Source organism: Monodon monoceros, unplaced genomic scaffold (assembly GCF_005190385.1).
Source record: "Monodon monoceros isolate NGI ecotype Baffin Bay Population unplaced genomic scaffold, NGI_Narwhal_1 Super_Scaffold_19, whole genome shotgun sequence".
NCBI lineage: Eukaryota > Metazoa > Chordata > Mammalia > Artiodactyla > Monodontidae > Monodon > Monodon monoceros.
The window spans coordinates 661,857-678,448 of NW_021703775.1; the positions used below are offsets into that span (position 1 = coordinate 661,857).

At 45.8% G+C, this 16,592-nt stretch overlaps 1 protein-coding gene across 4 annotated transcripts in view; it reads right to left on the reverse strand.

The window, feature by feature from the left end:
• Nucleotides 1-5,274: 5,274 nt before the first annotated feature.
• GCC2 (GRIP and coiled-coil domain containing 2) overlaps nt 5,275-16,592 on the reverse strand; it is a 33,817-nt gene continuing 22,499 nt past the window's right edge. For 3 of the 4 annotated variants that reach the window (XM_029231773.1, XM_029231774.1, XM_029231775.1), the window contains 8 exons: nt 15,777-15,914; nt 14,846-14,967; nt 13,328-13,504; nt 11,559-11,776; nt 9,902-10,096; nt 8,769-8,908; nt 7,058-7,259; nt 5,275-6,005 (listed from right to left, as the gene is read on the reverse strand). In XM_029231773.1, coding sequence (XP_029087606.1) covers nt 5,935-6,005; nt 7,058-7,259; nt 8,769-8,908; nt 9,902-10,096; nt 11,559-11,776; nt 13,328-13,504; nt 14,846-14,967; nt 15,777-15,914 — 1,263 coding nt within the window. In that variant the 3' untranslated portion in view covers nt 5,275-5,934. Of the gene's footprint in view, nt 6,006-7,057; nt 7,260-8,768; nt 8,909-9,901; nt 10,097-11,554; nt 11,777-13,327; nt 13,505-14,845; nt 14,968-15,776; nt 15,915-16,592 lie in introns of those variants that run through there. The other variant, XR_003794874.1, reaches the window with a different exon arrangement.

Consider the following 16,592-nt stretch of genomic DNA (forward strand, 5'->3'; position numbering starts at 1 on the left):
TTAAACACTGCACAACGACTGGTGGCCAGCACGAGTCTTCAGCTTTCAATGAGGTCACTCTATACCATAGAATGTAGAGTTCCTAATTATGCCTAGTGTAACAGGTATACTGATACATTGTTCTAGACACTACAGACCCATACTTTGTGAAAAATGGTATTTCACTCTTTGGGAACTGTATCTTATAATCTTAAACTGCACTAAAATAAATAATATAAACTATCTGTTACATTGCTCAGAACAGGTCTGAATTCTAACCTCTACTTTGGTTATAAGTAATAAAAATCATGCTTTTGTGTACAAACAAGATACCGAAAGAAATCACTTGTGAATACCAAGCAGTGCTCTTAGCAAAGGGTGACTCTTTCTGGAAGCCGGTACAGTATGGGCACAAGGTCTGTTTACTGACTGCTTTTCATGTTCATAAATTTTCTTAATTTTAAAAAGAATCCCTTTCACTGAAGGTCTGTGGTGTCTTTGGTTTTCTTCCATCTTTGCGCCACTAGACTTAATGCACCGCTACCCCTCCCACCCTGTGCAGTGAGTCACTTTTATACCTATGCTCAGACAAAGCAACTGGAAAATACATCATGGGATAATGCAGGTACTCTGAAGCCAGGCAGACCAGGCTTCACGCACAGATCCATTTCCTCGGGGAAGTTACTAAGAGTAAAGACTGAAGTTAAAACAGAAGTGTTCTCCAGGAAGTGTGGCCTTCTGGTAATCTACTGGGGTAAGAAAAGGAGCGAGAAGGCATGGCCAGTCCTCAAGGGCCCCCCAGGAAAGCATACCCTGTACCTAGCCAGCAACAAGTTAAGAAACAGCATAACATTTAAAGTTGATCAAAAGCCAAACAAAACCCAAACACTTGCTTTCTTCTAAGTTACCAAAAAAGATACAAGAAACACAGCTAGCAGAAATCGCAATATCTTGGATAAACTACATTTTAAATTGCTTTTGCTAATTAGGAAAGCAGTAACAGAAATGACCTAAATGTCACTGATATTAATTTTTAAAATATTTAATTTTTGCATTTAGAATTTAGTACATCCCTCAGAAAAGATTTATAGCCACAAACAATGCTTTCACTGGATAACATTAATGTTAATCTTCTTGGTAATGACAGTGACAAGAGTGTGCTGAAACTAGTTTGTAATTATACACTGAAAGTGGAAAATAAAAACATCTAACACTTATCGTATGTGTCCTATGTCCCAGACACTGCTGAGTCAGCCTCTGACTGCACCATTTCGTTTGATCTCATGAGGTTATTACTTTTATTGGGAACTTAGGAATGAGTTAGTTGCAATGTAACAGGAATTATACAAACAGGCAAATCTACAGACAGAAGGCAGATTAGTGGTTGCCAAGGGTGGGATGGGTTAGTGGGGGAGAGGCTAGCAACGGGCAGGGAGTTTCTTTCTGGAATGATGAAAATTGGGGATGGTGTCACAATCCTATGACCACACTGAAGCCATTCAGCTGTACACTCCACACAGTGAGTTTTATGGTGGGTAAATTATATCTCAGTATCTTTAAAAAACACAACGTACATTATGTAAAAAAGAGAAAACTGTGTGCTTCAGGTGTGTGGGAAAAGAATGCATAAAATGAACATGTTTGTCATGAGAAAACCATGAATTTATTGTTGACCCTCTTTCATTTACACTCTCACCCACTTTTCCCTCCTCCCGTATTAATTTAGATCAAATGTGACTTCAATAAATATTTCAGCATGTTTTTAAAAGAATTCTTTTTAAACATAAACATTATCAAAACTAAAAAAGCTAAAAATATTTCCTTAATATCAAATATGTTGTCAGTGTTCACGTTTCCATTTCCAACATCTTTTTTTTCAGTAAAACTGTGTTTTTTTTTTAATTGGAGTGTAGTTGATTTACAATGTTGCATTAGTTTCTGCTGTACAGCAAAGTGACTCAGTTATACATACACATACATCTACTCTTTTTTAGATTCTTTTCCCATACAGGCCATTACAGAGTATTGAGTAAGAGTTCCCTGTGCTATATGATAGATCCTTATTAGTTCCAACATCTTTCAATAAAATTTTACACATTAGCTACATCAAATAATCTATTAGTTCCACTTTTTTTTCCTAGGAGAACCCACGTTTGGAACCTTGTTTATTCGTCCTCAGCCTCTTGGCCACTGCCCAGCCACCACCCGGGGACCGGGCTCAGTGCTCTCCCGTGTCGAGTCTCTGCTCGGCGGCTGCGGTTTTTTGTGTTCTTCTCCCTCTGGAGCAGGTTCTCTCAAAGGTTCCTTAGAAAGGACAGGGGAAGTAATTTTTTTTTTTTTTTTTTCAGTTCCTAAGTATCTGAAAATGTCTTTCTCTTTCCATTTAACTGAGAGCTTGTGTTTACAGAATTCCAGGCTGGAAATCATGTTTCCTCAGAATTCTGAAGGAATTTCTCCAGTGCCTTGAGGTGTGCAGTGCTGCTGTCGAGAGGTCCGATGCAGCTCCCCTTTCCCTCCTGTGTCCTGCGTATGTGACTTGTTTTTTTTCTCTCTGGAAACCTTTTAGGAGCCTCATTTTTTCCTAAAAATTTACATGAATATTCCTGTTTCAGTCATGTACAGATCTTCCTCCACTTACCATGGGGCTGTGTTCCACTAAACCCACTGAAAGTGGAAAATGCGTTTAGTACACCTGACCCCACAAGCGTTGTAGCCCAGCCCGCCTTAAACGTGCTCAGAACACTTACGATAGCCTGCAGTTGGGCAAAATCATCTAACATGAAGCCTGTTTTATAACAGAGTGTTTACTATCTCATGTAACTTGTTGAATTCTCTACTGAAAGTGAAAGCAGAATGGTCGTCAGTGTACCGACTGTTCACCCTCTGGTCGCGGGGTGACTTGGAGCCACGGCCCCACTGCCCAGCAGCACGGCAGGGGCTGGACCACGTATCGCCAGCCTGGGGGAAAAGAGCCAAATTCAAAATTCCAAGTACGGTTTCTACTGCATAGGTATCGCCTTCGCACCATCAACAAGTCAGAAACTCTGAAGCCGACCCGTCGGAAGTCGGGACGGTCTCTACCGGATCTCTGATCAGCCCTTTACTTTGAACTTCTCTTTTAGTTGTGCAAAGCTTTCTTGCAATATTTCTTTGAAAATTTCTATTTCTTCTATTTTCAGAGACCAGAGACCATTAAATCCTGAGCTTCCTACATTAGAGTGTCTGCTTCTTTCTGTTCAACTTTCTTTTCTGTTTGAACTTTAACAGCACGAGCTCGTTCCATGCTGTTAATCGAAGGCCCTGAACCCTTGCCCTGGGTCTCTGTGATGCCTGCGCGCCAGCTTACTGGCCTCTTTGCGTGGGGCTTTCCCTGTTCCTTCTGGGCACCCGGAGCCCCTGCGTTTACACGTCCCGATTCCGGGCGCACAGACATGCTGACTTGACTCTCGGTCCCAAGTCCTCACCCTGAGAGTATCTAGGTGGTCTGGCTCGGGTAGGGCCCTGCACCTGGTCCAGGTGACTACGGCTGGGCCTCCCTGCATCTGTATGGGGTGTGTGGGGAAGGGGCGGTGACCGTCCTCAGGAGGGGCGAGGGCAGACTCTGGAGAGGTGGGTGGGGGTGGGCCCATCCTCCAAGGAAACCAGGTGGTCACCTGCATTCCTGAACCTGAAATCCCGTTTCCTCACCATATTCAGCGTTCGACTCACAGGAGGCTTTCTATTTTTTTAAACGGTAAAAACTTGAATGTCAGAACTTGATTCTTTTCCCATGTAATCACATTTTGAATGCAGGTGAAAAACATTTCCCTTCTCTATATAACCAAATACATAAACAACCAAACGCTTTTTAACACTCATGGGTGAAAATCAGCCCAAAGACACCGCAAAGCTGTAACAGGTTGTCCTCCTGGGCTTATGCCGAAGCCACAGTTGATTTTCAGACACCAAATCAGAACACAACAGTCTTGCACCGAGTGCCGCCACCGCATTCCTATTTAATCACACGTGAGCATCTTTGGGTGCTCTGCTTACCAAACAGCAACGTTGTTGTATCTTCATGGGAACTCTTACACTCGTCACTGGCTAATGGGTAAAGGACGCGGCACTGCTGGTGAGTAGGCCACTTCTGCCTAAAGGAATGTAATTCTCCACTTACGCTGACTGGAGCATAAGCAGAGTTCGCTGTACAAGAAAGCCTCACACCACAGACGCCGAACTTGAGAGGTGCCCACGGAAAGGCCAAGGTGGCCTGAGTTTCAGCTGGAAGGTGGGTGTCAGATGCGGCAGGCACCACGGACCCGAAGGGCGACCTGCGTTCCTCCAAGGACCCAGGGTCCGAGGTCCCAACTGGTAAAGACAGCAGAGAAGGAACCCAAGATTCATTTCATAAAGCAACTCAAAATGCCCAGGAGACCTTGGCTACTAGAAGATGAGCAGGCCTAACAGTGCAATACGTTTAATAGAAATATTACAATAATCAGTACATTTCCTCTCATTGCTGAAACCAGGGAAGGATACCCCTTTTGTAATCAAAGTAATACATTTTTTATCTTGCAAAAAGGCATTTTGTTATTATGTCCATAGGTAGAGACTATATTTCAAAACAAGTTTTTACAGACTTCAAAGAGGCCTGGACTTGCAGAGACAGTGAAATCTATTTAAATACTGTGACAGTTATAGCGCACACTGCTGGCATACTCATATTCACAGCTCATAAAGGAAAAAACTAAACTCAAACTTTTAAAGTCAGCTCTGCAATAGATGCATTTCATTAATACATTCACTAGTAGGTCTGTTCTACTAAAACAGGAGGAAAGACAGACATTGAGATTTTTGTTTAAAGAACAAACTCAACATGTCAGCAGCAAATTTCAGTTAAATTAAATTGGAAACCAAAGTTCCCAGTCACCAAAGTACAAAGTCAGTTCACCAGCTGAGACTGAAGATCGGAGTATGAACTGGAAGCTGAGAGAGCTCCCCAGAGCACACTGTGAGGCGATTTGTCCACAAAGAAATACTGCAACTAGCATTCTCACGTTTATGATTTAAGGACACGTGTTTGATGGGCTCCATGGAATATTCAGAGGCGCCCAGGCAGGTGACCCGCACCTAGAGCTGCTCTCGGGGCTGTGCGATCTCCCAGGGCCCCATGCAGCATGCAGCAACCTGTCCGCTGGGGCCGGGAGCACGCGGAGCCGCAAGCCGGCCCCCCGGGTCCCGCCAGACTCCTGGCGCGGAAACAGCTGATGCACACAGGAGCCTGGGCAGGGCCCCGGGCACCCCCCCCCCCCCCCCCCGCGGGAGCGTGGCGACCAGGGCTTCTGATCCGATCCCAGAACAGGTTTTGAGGTAATACACTTCGGAGAAAAAAGAACAGCTCATGTGAAAGGAAATAACGAAATGAATCACGTTTTAACTTAGTCTCGTAATGAACAGCAGCACATTCACTTTACGTTCCCGTCATAAAGACGTCAGCGTTACTGATAAAGCATTTTCCTTCACACTCCAACTCACAAATTTTCTCTCGTAATTTGTCACTAATAACAATCTACCTGCAAGTCTGACCTTGCGATAAATGGTCTTCAAACATTATTTTAAAAGCCTAAATCCCAGCTGGTACAGGACCGAAATCTAATTTAACTTCAGAATTCACAGTGCGGCCCCGACACACGTGGCCTGAGGGTCCGGAGGAGGGAGTGGGGTGGCCTCGTGGCCCCTGGGTCTGGCGGCAGCGGGAGGGCCAGGGTCCCTGGGCCGCAGCCCCTCCCACACTCCACCTGCTGCAGTTCACCGCGGGCCGAGCCTTTTAAACCCACCAGACACACGTATGGACACACACACGGAGATGTGACTTACGCACACATGCTTCTGGACAAAAGAACGACAGCCATATACATGAACCTTTTTTGCCGAATGGATTCTATTTGGTTAATAGATAATGCTTTTCCCATCAGTCTATCGAAGTCCAGACCAGCTGTGCAGATAGGACGCCCAGCCTGAGGAACGGGAAGCATTTTCCTCCTCACCTGTGGGGAGCAAAACAAAAGTGTTAATCTTCTCACACCGCATTTTCATGCTACAAACCTGTCTGTCCTTACACTTGTAGCATTTCCTGTCTGTCTCGGACAATCCGCGAAGGCATACTAAGCAACAACATACAGCCCTGTGAGCTGTGGCCAGCTGGGAACACACATGCACAGAAGCAAGGCCCAGTCTTGTCAGGCAGGGGGCTGAGGTCCTGATTCTGCACAGAAAAATGCCGTGTGACTCACCTCCTTGGGGAGCAAAGCTGCCTTATCACAAGTCATACGTCAAGTAGGAAAGACACACGCAGTCTGTGAACCTGCTGGGACCTGACACGCAGGGAGCAGGCGTGTTAACACGTGCACGGCTGGCAGAGCGCCAACCTTCCCCGCCCAGCAGTGCACGCTGCTCGTGTAGGGACCAGGGTGGTGCTTTCTGTTGTCTTTCATCACACAGAGGCTGGAAGTTTTCCCCTGTTCACATGAAAGTGAAACTGCCCCAGAGGAGAAGAGAGAAGACTCTTAAGAGCTACCAGAGAAAGGAGACATGTTGCCTCTCTGCCTTCGAAGGAGTAAACAGGCCCACAACGGCCTTCTCAGCAACGAGTTCGCCCCGCTGGAAATTCTCCACAATGCACTTCGTGTGTAAGGAGAGCTTTCTAGCGGGAGGTCTGAGATGCAGGTAGGAATGTACGCTCCACGCATGGTCCTGGGCCTCGGCAGCCCCACTGGGGACACTTCTCTCCCACGACCCTGTGGCGAACGACTCCCAGGGGGTGAGGACGTCTACCACATGATAAAAAGTACGACACAAAAGGGAACTGTGTTTGTGGGCAGAATTCAACGCTAGGATCACAAATCCAATTTGAAAGAACTGGAAGATCAAACTGGACACTGCACTGATGCCTGCTGTGTGAAAATGACGCAAACACACCACAGCTGCCCTAAAACGTTAAAGAGCCAGCTTTTCAACCCTACTCACGGGGACACACACGGCACAGCGCGTCCAATGGACAAAGTTTCAAAGCTCTGGTCTGCGTGCCAGGCACGCGCACCTTGGGCGGCGGCGGCCAGCCTGGCCTTCTCCTCGGGGCTGAGCTGCAGCATCGTGTCCACGACGGGCAGCAGCCGCGCCCGCTCGCTTCCCGGCTTCAGGAGGATGAACTGCAGCAGCACGTTCTTCAGGTATTCCAGGTTGGCGGCCGACTGCTCTCGCGCCTGGTTCCTCTCCAGCCGCCTTATTTCACTCTTCAGAAGCTGGTGTCAGAGAAAGGAGTGCAGACGGGTTAACATGGCAGACTGGAGGAACGCGGTCTTCTTTCTCTTCCCCGAAATGCCCCCAAAATGGCAACAAAGGAGCGACCAGGCCAGGAGAAAAGAGTAGATGAGAAACATCAAGAGGCTCCTAGAAGTCGGGAAGCAGGCACCGTGGGAGACGGGGCCCAGGGGCCCGGCCGCAGAGGCAGCACCGCGCACGGTGGCAAGCGGGGCTGAGACCGGGGACTGGGGTGGGGGGATAACGCGGGTCGGCGCCCCCTCCGCACTCAGCAGAAGGGGGCCAGGGCTCAGGGCTCCGGGATGACAGACTGTGGGCCACACCCACCGCCATCCCCACTCCCGCCCCCGCCCGGCAGGCAGGCAGGCAGGGTGTCCACAGCCAGAGCCGCTACAAGATGAAGAGCACTTGACCAAACAAAAGTTGAGTCCAGGACAGAGAGACAATTCACAATGAATATCAATCAGAAACTAACAGAAAAGAGGGCACAGGACGATGTGAAAAAGATGCAGGATGGTGAATATTTGAGGAAGATTTCTGGGTTGAAACAAATAAAAATACATGGTTACAACTTATCATTTCAGGTTAGTCCATGAAAGTTGGCCAACTCTGTTCTCAAACATAGGGTCATTTAAAAAAGTGACACTAAGGTCTAAGAAATCATGGGACAATGTCAGTCTATGGAAGCATAACATCTGAATAGTCACTCAGGTTCTGGGCTACTTAGTGATTTTTTTAGCTGTGATAAAGCTTTGACAATGTGGGAAAATGTTATTTTATATATTTTATAGAGATGCATACTAAAATAGTTAGAGGTGGGATGTCATGATATATACAATTTACTGCAAATAACTGAATTAACTCAGCATTAAAAACATAATTTGACAAGGACAGCCTCTGGCCCTACACTGAGGAAGGACCATCTATTTGGAGAAGCAGGTCCAGGGCAGAAGCAGGCGCTTTTCAGACAGACACAAGTTTGAACTTTCTCCACCCTGATCAACTTGTTCTCACCCAGAGATGATGAGAACTAAATACGGTAACATAACGTAAAGTGAGGGCCTGGCTTGTGAGAAGAGGCCAACAAGCAACATGGCTGTATTACAGAGAGTTCGGGTGCAGACAGCTGCGTAATCCCCGACTGCCTGGTTCCTACATGCTTACAGAGTCGACTTTAACAGGAAAACCTCCCATGCCACTTTGCCACTAATTGGAAGTGCTCTATGGTCCATGTCTGGAATTTAGGGACTCACATCCTTTCAAGTTTTACTCAAGCAAACGTGGAACAAAGACTTGTGAACAGCTGTCTAATCTCTAAATCTATTCTGGCTTCTTAGAAAAAGTAGCAATTAAAACAGTCTTTATATAAAAGATATAAAAGCCAAGAATATTTCTCCATTTCAGAAATGTAACATTGTAAGGGATCAAGGTGTGATGGACGCATGAGTCTATGTGTGGAGGGCTTCCTGGAGGTGGCGTCCCGCCCTCACCTTAATCTGCTCCATGAGGATGGCGTTGGTGGCTTCTGTTTCCCGAAGCAGCCCGTTTAAGTGGTCGGCACTTTTTGTGGTGGAACTGAGCTTTTGAACCAATTCTTCTTTGGTGAATTCAGCGTGCCAGGAAGGAGGCTCTGCAAGGAATTGCCCCAACAATTAATTTCCAAAATGAGGGGTCACAGGCGAAGATTCTAAATGAGAAAATACCCAAGTATTTACACTTCGCTCTGCTCTCCATCCCCCATGGCCCAGTTAAAAGGCTGCATGTGACACAGGTAAAATGGACTCTGCTGTGGAGCGGGCCGCCTGCCTGGACACAGGCTCGACGAGCTCGTTCTGGAAGCTGTTAGGCCAGCGTGTAGGCACCAACTTACTGATTTCATCCTCCTACATCTGTTAATGTCCCGAGAGCTGGTGTCACTTTACTTATAAGGGAGGAAGTACCAGCAGTTACTGATCACTTAAATCATGGTCTCTCACAAGGATTTTCTACCAGGGAAGGAGCGGTATTATTACTCAAATCTAATACATGAGGGAAGAGGCTCAAAGTCAACAGGTTAATTTTGGCAAAAATGGCAAAGCCAAGTCTGATTGTGGAGCTGTGGCCACAGCGTATCAGGACTAACTCTTCCTGGGGGACAAGGACCAATCACAGTCTAGGACTGAGGACACAACTGGTCCTCACTCCAGATCCTGGAGACTCCGAGATGACGAACAGAGTCATCTGAACTTGGAACATTAATGTGCATTACAGGTAAGATGAAAATAGTCCAAAACTTTACTACAGTTAATAAGGCAAGTTCAGCATGACCACTTCATCAAGAGGAACAAGCGGGAACTGTGAGTTTCTTAGAAGGGTGAGAGAAATTTATCCTATTTCTAACACCACTACAGAACTTCCAACCACCTATTTCTGGCTCAAGCTTTGGGAGGAACTTTTTATTTTGTTTAAAAAAAAATTTTTTTTTTTTTTGGTTTCATTCTGCAGGAAAGTTTTCCATTTGAAAAAGGGTGGAATACTGAAAAAAAATTTTATTAGAGTAGCTCAAAAAAACATTTATAAATCAGAGTAATATTAGCTGGATAGGACAGAATTAACTAAAGGCACAATGAAGCAGGAAGCGTACCGAGTCTGGCTTCGGGAGAACGGAGCAGCTGCTCTAAGGACTGCGCGTGGATGCCGGCAGAAGATACGGACTCGGTGTCCGTGGTCTCCATCCCCTCCCCCTCCTCCCGGGTCGTGGCCGGCACATCCAGAAGCGGGAGGTCTGTGCTTCTCCTTTCTCGAAGGCTCCTCAAAGGTTGCTGGGAAGAAGCTGGGCCTGTTACATGTTTTTTTTTTAAAGAGTAAGAGTTTGTCCAAAATTATGGATTCAGCATCAACAGAGATACACAGTAAAGTTAAAATGATTCTAGGGATGACAAATGATATGGTAGGGAATCTGAAAAACCAGAAGACAAGCAAATGGTGTAGAAAGAACGAACTTCTGAAACAGCCCTAACCATTTAGTTATTGAACTTTTAACCACTTAAGTCAATGTAGCAAAAGTGGTACTTGCTACCAGAGTTAAGATAAACCATTAGATGACACAATGCAGAGGCCTGGCCAGCTGCTAAACAGGGGCAAAACCCCTTCAACCAGATTCTGAGGATTGGGTGTTTACAGCACTGCAAACTCTGGGACACCACACTGCTGTTGAGATCAGCTCCGAGGATGCTCCTGCTGACCACTGGCCTCACACTCCACCCTGCTGGCTCCTGCCATTGCCCGCTCCTTCTGTGGTGTCCAGCAAAGAAGAGCCCCGAATCCAGGGCAGGCTGACTCATCACTGAGTCCGGGCCAGGCTCCCCTGCTTGCTGACAAGCAGCACTGACTAGAACTGGGAGATCTATAAGATACTTCCGAGCACGTTACTTTATTAATCCCAAGAAACCGCACGGTCAGAGAAATTAAATGTCTTGCTCCAAGATCTACGAGGTGCGTTAGGGACCAGAATTCTGACCAGATCTTTTCACTTCAAGTTTCCTTTATTCTCCTTTCCATGACGTTCCCTCTCCCGCCCCGCTTTTCAAACATTAGCCCTTCGGCTGCCTTTGCTGAAGCGCCTTCCTGAAAGTTTGCTAACTGCTTATGCTACTGCTAACTCCTGATTCCAGTGTCTCCCTGGCTGGCTAATTTCCTCTGATGACTCCTGGCATAGGTTTCGATGCTGAGGAGTGACCACAGCTGCCAATGCCCTGGTGACAAGGAATCAGTATCAAGCTGATAGTTAATACTGAAGTGTGGCCTCAACTTGGCTGACGGGTTCCCATCTCTTCCAGGAAGCAGAACGGAAGTCGTGTGTGTGGTTAAACTCAAACTCCACTAATTAGAAACTTGAAAGGGAAGAAGCTGCGTTTGGCCAAATGATCCTACAAGTTCAGCTCTCTCTAGGATTTCTGATTCAAGGACAGACACATTTGAAGACTAGCGGTGAAGAACACTAAGCATGCGCCGTGGACACTGGAATCTGGACACGGGTCTTGAGACCGACAGAGCGTCCGTGGGTTGGAGGAAAACCCAATTCCGTGAAGGTCGGTATCCTGAGGGGTGCAGAGGCTGCCGTAAGCACTACAGGAGGGCTCAATGTCCAAGTCTCCTCTCAGTAAGTGGATCCAATATTCCCTGACCCCAGCACTGACGCTGGTGGTCACCCCATAAGTCACCTACTTCCTCAGGATGGTGGGAAGCGCAGACACACAGGGCAGGACAGGGACGGCAGTGTCCCGAGCATACATACATACTTCTAGTGGACGGCTCGCTCCGGAGCTGGAAGAGCTGGGCCTGCAGCCTGCTCAGCTGCTGCTGCAGCGTCTCCACCGTCCGCCGGTGCTCCTCCTGCAGCTGCAGCACCTGGTCTCGGAAGCTGCCACGCAGGGCCTCGTGCTGGGCCAAGAGCTGACTCACGGTCTGTGCGTGCTCCGACTTCATCGCGGAGTTCTCCGACTGCACGGCGCACAGCCTGGGGAGAGGGCCGCGCCGTGTGAGGGCTTCCACCCCAGACATCGCCTTGCCCTGAGACGTGGACCGCATGTGCACCTGGGGAACTGAGGCAGGACACAGACGGGCTCCTGGTCCGAGCAAACTGGAGCTTGTGTCCCCCTGACACTTCAACAAAAAGGTTAATGGCAGAGCAGGGAGAATCTAAGCTGCTGGGGTAAAAAGATACGACGACCGCATCTACCATTCTGGAGGTGAAGGAGACCTCCCCGACTGCACGTGCAGAAACATTTCTCGGGAGGGTCAAAAAGGGAGGGGGTGCTATCCCATAATACGTGCTGTCCATCTCCCAGAGACCCTCACACTGAAATCCATCTTGGCTAAAGGATGCACATGCATATTGGGCAGGGCCCGGGGTCAGAGCAGGTGTGGGAAATGAAGCAGGATGCTTGGCCAGAGGACAGGACAGACCTGGAGATGGCCCCGGTGTGAGCAATTTAAATCGCCCCTTTGGCGCACTCCTTGTCAGCAGGGACGCCCACATGCTTCTTGGGGTGTGTAGCTCTGCTTTGCTTCTGTCGTAAATAAACTGCTTCTCCGTGTGCTCCCCCAACATGTGCTGTGCTTCTAATAGACTCTGTGCCTGTATTACAGCCTTGGTCTTGAGCTCAAAACCACCCCGGCCATCACCCACTTCCGATGTGGGGCCTGAGCTGAGGAAGCACGCTGGGTGTTCAGATGAGAAGCCTCCTTTATAGTTTATCAGAGCACAGGGCTACACGTGGAGCATGAGATAACTGCACTTCAGTCGTGTTAGCACTATAGTCGCAACCACCCTTCTAGAATAAAGAATAAGTGCTGGAAACTTCTGATGTAAATAGCAAGTGACCATCACTGTGTAAGCTAATCTCATGGAAAACCTGGTGCCAGGTAGTCAGAAGACTGGTGGGTCTTCCTGGAACTGTGAGTTACATGATTAACACAGATAAGTCACACTGTGGAAAGGTCTAAAGCCAAGCAAACCAAGTGCTTTCAACTCATAAGACGAGCACACCTGAGCTCTGCAGAGCATCCCCACACCCCGGACAGAAGATGCTCCGTGAACCCAACTGCTGTATCCCAGGAGCTCAAAGCTTCTTGTTCACAATAATCCGTCTATTCTGCCGACACCCCAGCAACTCCTTGGAGCACTGATTAACACGAGTGTGGCGATGTGACAGGCCAAGGATGCAGCTGCACAGGGAGCTCAGTCAGCAGCTTTCGGAATGTTTTCCTCTAGAGAGAAAGAAAAGTGCTCGTCCTCTGACACCTGGCTGGAAAGAAGCATCTGGCCACGAAGGCCACGGGAGACAGAACACTGGGTGAGCAGATAAAATTACTCTTAGAAAAGCTAAGTAGAGAAACAATCAAAAGGGGGAGCTCTAAGGTAGAAGCAGCAAGTCACCAAGCCCGTGGAAACACCTATTTCCAGCTATCAGCCTGCATCCGCCCCAGGAGCACCACACCGGGAGCTCCAGCAAACACATGCTCTGTCCCCCGGCACCCAGGGGCCTGCTGGCGTCACCAGCCTTACTTCTCTCGGAGCCCGGTCTCCTTGGACACGGTCTCCTGCAGCGTCCTGTTGTGCCTTTCTAGTAGGGCGTCGTGTTCAGACTGCAAGGTCTGCAGTTCAGAGACGTTGATCTGTAAGTTATTTTGGGTGTCTTGTAATTTGATCTTTAGTTGGTCAATCAGCATTTCCAGATGATCTCTGAAACAGAAATAGTTAAAAAAATTTTTTGAAAGATGTAAAACTGATTTTGTGATTTCAAATAAATTTTACTTTAATCATATAACCTTTCAATGTCATACTCTGCAATTATGGATGATTCTAAAGGAAATATAATAATCACAAGAATTCAGAGAATAGGATTAAATGTGAAATAAAAGACGCTATAATCAGACTTCAGATCGCAGACACTACATGTTTACAAAAGTCTCTGAATTTACAAATTTCACACTCAAATGGAGTAGACCATTAAATGGCATCAAAATGGCCTATTTTATATTACAGGACTATGTCATTAGTTGAAAAAAAAAGAAATGCAGTTCTAAGGTAACCATTCTGGGAACAGCATGTTATACCAAGTTACAGTGAAAGAAAGTCTTTGGAGAAAAACAGCTAAAACCTATAACTCTGTCACAAGTGGTATAATACACTATTAATTTCTTTTTAAAAAAACTATTTAATATATAAGGAAGAAGAAGGAACTTAAAACATATACATTAAAATAATTTTAACACAAGATTCTGGCATGACCAAAATCGACTCTTGTAAGTGGTGATATTTTTATAGTAAGTGTGTCAATATTCAACTTCGGCTTTAAGATGACCTATTGAAAGAAAAAATATCTCATCTTTTTTAGCCTACAGTTCCCTTGTTTATTAAATACTTAAAAAGTAACACAAGCATAAACACACAAATACTGCAGGATATTTAGTCCTACTAAGAACAGTAAGAGCCAGATATAAAATTGCTCTGAACAGCGGGTCTCTACGTACAAAAACAAAACATACATGCTGTAGAATGCCCCATCTTTCATTCCTAGTATATTTTTGAATAACTCACAAAAGTGATCTGTATGCTAGTTTTTAAGGAGCATTAATATACTATTGAAACAGTATGTAATTGAGATTGTCATAAATTTAAGAAGAAAAATTTAATTCTAGATGAAAATTTAGTTAACTTAAAACTTTTTGAAATAAATGTTTTTAATCAACTTATGCTTAGCCTAACTAATGGTGAATAAGTACATCAAGGAAGCATTTTTATTCTCCTACTATATTTTCAAAAGTGGAAAAACTGGTCCTGACGTAACGGTGACGTCTGTCCTTACACTGTGACCGGAACCGACGGACAGGGTTGGACTGTGTGGCCCGGGTGTCCGGACGCCGCCTGGCTCCGCGGCTCCTGCACAAGTCTCTCCGCGTGAACAGTGCGGTGAAGCCAGCTCTGCCCTCACTGGTGACTACATGTAAACCTCCACGGTCAAAAGCAATCAGAGCAGGATCTCCCACCCCCGTGGGAGGTTCCACGTAGCTCAGACTTTACCTTTCTTGTTTGGCTCCGTCGGTCTCAGTCTGAGACACAGACTTAGTTTTCTGTTGTTTTAGAACGTTGTGAACTCGGACTTTGTAGCTCTCAAATTCAGAGGTGACAGCAGCTTGTTCTGCCTGTAACAGTTCAGAGAGAGAGAAATGTACTGCATTTTCTAGGTTGTGTGATCCTCCTATTTTCTCTCAGAGACTAATGAATTAAGATGAAAACCTTTCTTTAAAAATAAGCAAAATGGCTGATACTTCTTAGCCCTCAGTTACCTTTCCCTAAAAAGTACACTTCTGTTGGCCTTACACTTTTTTAAAGCCTTTGAACGACATAATTTTGTCTGACAAGAGGTACATTTCTACCTGTTTTCGTCCCATGTAAATTAATTTATTGCCCATAAATTTTATAATAGCACTATTTGCCTTTGGAACTTTAGAACAATTTTCACTTATGATAAATATAAGAAAAATTAATTCAAAGAAATTAAGCTACTTGAACTTCACTTTTCAAAAGAGAGTGGGAGAAGTTAAATTCTAGGTCTTGGACTTTCTTGAAGTGACATGTGACCTTCCAAGGCCCCTTTGCCAAGGTGGCTTAGACAGAGCTGTACCTGTAACAAAACCACTGCAGGGGTCTGTTCTGTATGTTGAAGAAAGAAAGTGGCTGTTCTAACAGAATATGATTTTATAATCACTTAGCCCTCAGAGAGAACTGTAACCTTCCTAATGAAAAAACTAAAAAAAAAAAGAAAAAAAAGAAAAAAAAATACCTTTCTTCCACACAGAAACTGTAAAACAAGGTTAAAATGGAAAGAGTATGTACCCATGTCTTTCCCTTTAGCAAAAAGAAGTTATGCAAGTGAGAGTCAGGGCTGGGCTGGGGTTGGGGTGGATGGGGCCAAGCCAGGTGGGAGCCGCCCGCCCCGGGGAGGACGCACCCTGGCCGCGCGGCACTCCTCCTGCAGGGCCGCCACCCTCTGCTGGTAGGCGCCCAGCGTGCGCTGCTGCTGGTCCGCGGACGCCTTCAGGTGCTGGTGAGCTTTGTGCTTCTCTGACGTCATTTCCGCCAGCTGAATCTGGGGGCAGAGGCTTTCGGTCAGGCTCTGGTGAATCAGATCTTCGCTGGTTAAACCGACTTTCGTTAAACACCAACTTGGGTTTTGAGAGAGGACTATATTTAAGGGACGTAATTAAATAGTAGGATTTTTAACTTATGATTATTGAAAGACTGGAGCCAAGATGAGTAGAACATTTTCACAATAAATTAACTTGGTTTTCCTTGAATCAAAATCAATCAAATAATCAATCATGAAAAAAATTCCAGACCACACGTTACAGTTCAACATTTAATTAAATACCTAAAGATATTATATATAAACATAGTGGATATAAAAAAATATAAACGTAATAGACATAATGTAACATGAATATATAAAACCTTTTTATAAACAGATTCCTGTGACTGTACTATCATTTAGAAAGTTCAGATGTAGGTTTGGGGCCATGTTTATTTTCTGCTGCCATATTCTTAATGTATTAGGGGTTTTCAAATACATGAAAAGAACCAAGCTTATGCTCAATGGTAAACCCAGTTATAAGCCACACTTGGCTCACTGCTTCTCCTTCCTCAAAATGTTGATGAAGAATATTTAGGGGGAGAAATGTGTGTGTGTGTGTGCACACATGTGTTTAATATATACATATATATTTAGAAAAATCCCCAAGTGGTACCTTACTTCCACATGCAAATTTTT